Source organism: Calidris pugnax, unplaced genomic scaffold (assembly GCF_001431845.1).
Source record: "Calidris pugnax isolate Ruff unplaced genomic scaffold, ASM143184v1 scaffold497, whole genome shotgun sequence".
NCBI lineage: Eukaryota > Metazoa > Chordata > Aves > Charadriiformes > Scolopacidae > Calidris > Calidris pugnax.
Genome location: NW_015091196.1, coordinates 29,817 through 33,245, shown reverse-complemented (window position 1 = coordinate 33,245; position 3,429 = coordinate 29,817). Strand labels below are relative to the sequence as shown.

The 3,429-nt window shown below is 58.4% G+C and overlaps 1 protein-coding gene across 1 annotated transcript in view; it reads left to right on the top strand.

The window, feature by feature from the left end:
* The window catches only part of GABBR1 (gamma-aminobutyric acid (GABA) B receptor, 1), a gene marked incomplete at its 5' end in the record, with an annotated part of 32,928 nt that overhangs the window by 19,390 nt on the left and 10,109 nt on the right, over positions 1-3,429 (top strand). Inside the window, 2 exons of the mRNA XM_014959604.1 lie at positions 247-381; positions 3,135-3,305. Of these exons, the coding sequence (XP_014815090.1) occupies positions 247-381; positions 3,135-3,305 (306 nt within the window). The remainder of the gene's footprint in view (positions 1-246; positions 382-3,134; positions 3,306-3,429) is intronic.

Sequence of the window (3,429 nt, the reverse complement as noted above, 5' to 3'; positions counted from 1 at the left end):
CCATCACCCATCACCCCCCTCCCCCATCCCTTCCCCCCCTCGCCCAAACACCTGGATCCCTTTGATGGGTCACACCATGGACACCTGGGTCCACCTTGGGGGGGTTCTTTGGGTTGGAACTGGTGGGTCATACTGGGAGGAGGAGGAGGAGGTGGGTTCCAGCAGCCACCTCCCGGTGTCCCCAACCCCCGTCTCGTGTCCCCACGTGTGTGTGTGTGTGTGTGTCCCCCCCCCGTCACCTCGCAGTGTGACCCCGGCCAGGCCACCAAGTACCTCTACGAGCTTCTCTACAACGACCCCATCAAGATCATCCTCATGCCCGGTTGTAGCAGCGTCTCCACGCTGGTGGCCGAGGCCGCCCGGATGTGGAACCTCATCGTGGTGAGGAACCACCTCCTCGTCCCTTGGGGGGTTGTCCCCTGGGGGTTGTCCCCAAGGTCACGGGGGTCCTGGGGGAGAGGGGTGTGGAAGCTGGTGGACTCCCCTCCTTCACCCCAACCACGTTGGGGCACGTTGGGTTGGGTGGAGACCAAGGTGGGGATGGTGGGGATGGGCTGTGCTTGGAGCGACGGTGCCTCTTGGGGTGTACTGGGACGGGGTGTTGGTTGGGTGGTGTCTCGGTGTCCTGGGGGGTGGTTGTGGGGCGGTTGTGGGGTGGTAGGTGCCTGGGGGGAGCGGGGTGTGCGGCAGTGGGGAACGCAGGGCTGTAGCTACGGTTGTTGCTGGGGGTGTGGCCGTGTCCTGTTGTGTCTATGGGCAAATATGGCTGTTGCTGCGTGGGCAACTGGTGATGTGTGTGTGGTTGTTGCTTTCAGGTTGTTGCGACGTCTGCGACTGTTGGGGGGCGTGTGTGCTTGTTGCTACAAGTGTGGCTTTTGCTTTCAGGGTGTTGTTACTTGTGGGGTTGTTGCTGCCCGTGTGGCTGTTGCTACAAGTGTGGCCGACCTTTCAGGTTGTTGCAACGTGTGCGACTGTTGGTACGTGTGTGGTTGTTGCTTTGTGTGTGGCTCTTGTTTTCAGGGTGTTGCTGCCTGTGTGGTTGTTGCTGCCTGTGTGGTTGTTGCTGCCTGTGCATCCATTGCTCTGTGTGTGACTGTTGCTTACAGGCTTTTGCTACGGGTGCGACTGTTGGGGTGTGTGGTTGTTGTTCTGTGTGTGGCTGTTGCTTGAAGGCTTTTGCTACGGGTGTGAATGTTGGGGGTGTGTGGTTGTTGCTCTGTGTGCGGCTGTTGCTTACAATCTTTTGCTACAGGTGCGACTGTTGGGGTGTGTGGTGGTTGTTCTGTGTGCGGCTGTTGCTTTCAGGTTGTTGCTGCACGTCTGGTGCTTTGTGCGACTGTTGGTACGTGTGTGGTTGTTGCTTTGTGTGTGGCTCTTGTTTTCAGGGTGTTGCTGCCTGTGTGGTTGTTGCTGCCTGTGTGGTTGTTGCTGCCTGTGCATCCATTGCTCTGTGTGTGACTGTTGCTTACAGGCTTTTGCTACGGGTGCGACTGTTGGGGTGTGTGGTTGTTGTTCTGTGTGTGGCTGTTGCTTGAAGGCTTTTGCTACGGGTGTGAATGTTGGGGGTGTGTGGTTGTTGCTCTGTGTGCGGCTGTTGCTTACAATCTTTTGCTACAGGTGCGACTGTTGGGGTGTGTGGTGGTTGTTCTGTGTGCGGCTGTTGCTTTCAGGTTGTTGCTACGGGTGCGACTGTTGGGGTGTGTGGTTGTTGTTCTGTGTGTGGCTGTTGCTTGAAGGCTTTTGCTACGGGTGTGAATGTTGGGGGTGTGTGGTTGTTGCTCTGTGTGCGGCTGTTGCTTACAATCTTTTGCTACAGGTGCGACTGTTGGGGTGTGTGGTTGTTGTCCTGTGTGCGGCTGTTGTCCTGTGTGTGGCTGTTGCTTTCAGGTTGTTGCTGCACGGCTGGTGGTTACTTCCTGTGCGACTGTTGCTTTCAGGTTGTTGCTACGGGTGCGACTGTTGGGGTGTGTGGTTGTTGCTCTGTGTGCGGCTGTTGCTTACAATCTTTTGCTACAGGTGCGACTGTTGGGGTGTGTGGTGGTTGTCCTGTGTGCGGCTGTTGTCCTGTGTGTGGCTGTTGCTTTCAGGTTGTTGCTGCACGGCTGGTGGTTACTTCCTGTGCGACTGTTGCTTTCAGGTTGTTGGTACTTGTGCGATTGTTGCTTTCAAGGTGTTGCTACTTGTGCAGTTGTCGCTACCTGTGGGGTTGCTCCTCCGTGTGTGGTTGTTGCTACCCGTAGGATTGTTGCTGTCAGGTTGTTGCTACCCCTCTCAGGTTGTTGCTGTCAGGTTGTTGCTACCTGCTTTCAGGTTGTTGCTGCACGGCTGGTGGTTACTTCCTGTGCGACTGTTGCTTTCAGGTTGTTGGTACTTGTGCGATTGTTGCTTTCAAGGTGTTGCTACTTGTGCAGTTGTCGCTACCTGTGGGGTTGCTCCTCCGTGTGTGGTTGTTGCTACCCGTAGGATTGTTGCTGTCAGGTTGTTGCTACCCCCGTGGCTGTCGCTACACCCATAGCCACGCCAGGACGGTTGTCACCGGCCGTACGGCTGTTTTGACACACCCCGGTGTTGCGGCGCGTCCGGCTGTAGCCACGCGTGGGGCTGTTGTCGGTGGCGCACGGTTGTACCCACATCTGTGCGACTGTTGCTTTCAGGTTGTTGGTACGTGTGCGATTGTTGCTTTCAAGGTGTTGCTACTTGTGCAGTTGTTGCTACCTGTGGGGTTGCTCCTACGTGTGTGGTTGTTGCTACCCGTAGGATTGTTGCTGTCAGGTTGTTGCTACCCCTCTCAGGTTGTTGCTGTCAGGTTGTTGCTACCCGTACAGTTGTTGCTGTCAGGTTGTTGCTACCCCCGTGGCTGTCGCTACACCCATAGCCACGCCAGGACGGTTGTCACCGGCCGTACGGCTGTTTTGACACACCCCGGTGTTGCGGCGCGTCCGGCTGTAGCCACGCGTGGGGCTGTTGTCGGTGGCGCACGGTTGTACCCACACCCACCACCATTCCCAGCCCACGCAGCCACCCGCGGTCTCCTCGAGGGGTCGCCGATGGGCTACAGGCAGCCGTAGGGGTGTTGTGGGGCGCGGGGACGCCTGTTGGGTGTTGACGCACAACCCCCCTGCCCCACGTTACAGCTCTCCTACGGGTCCAGCTCCCCCGCCCTCTCCAACCGCCAGCGCTTCCCCACCTTCTTCCGCACCCACCCCTCGGCCACCCTGCACAACCCCACCCGCGTCCAGCTCTTCAAGAAGTGGGGCTGGACCAAGATCGCCACCATCCAGCAGACCACGGAGGTCTTCACCTCGGTACGCACCGCCGGCAACCCCCCCACACCCCCTACCATCACCACCACCTGCCGCTGTCAACCCCCATCCCACCCCACCCCAAATCTCTGCCCCACAACCTCTCGCCGCCCTCCCCCCTCCCATC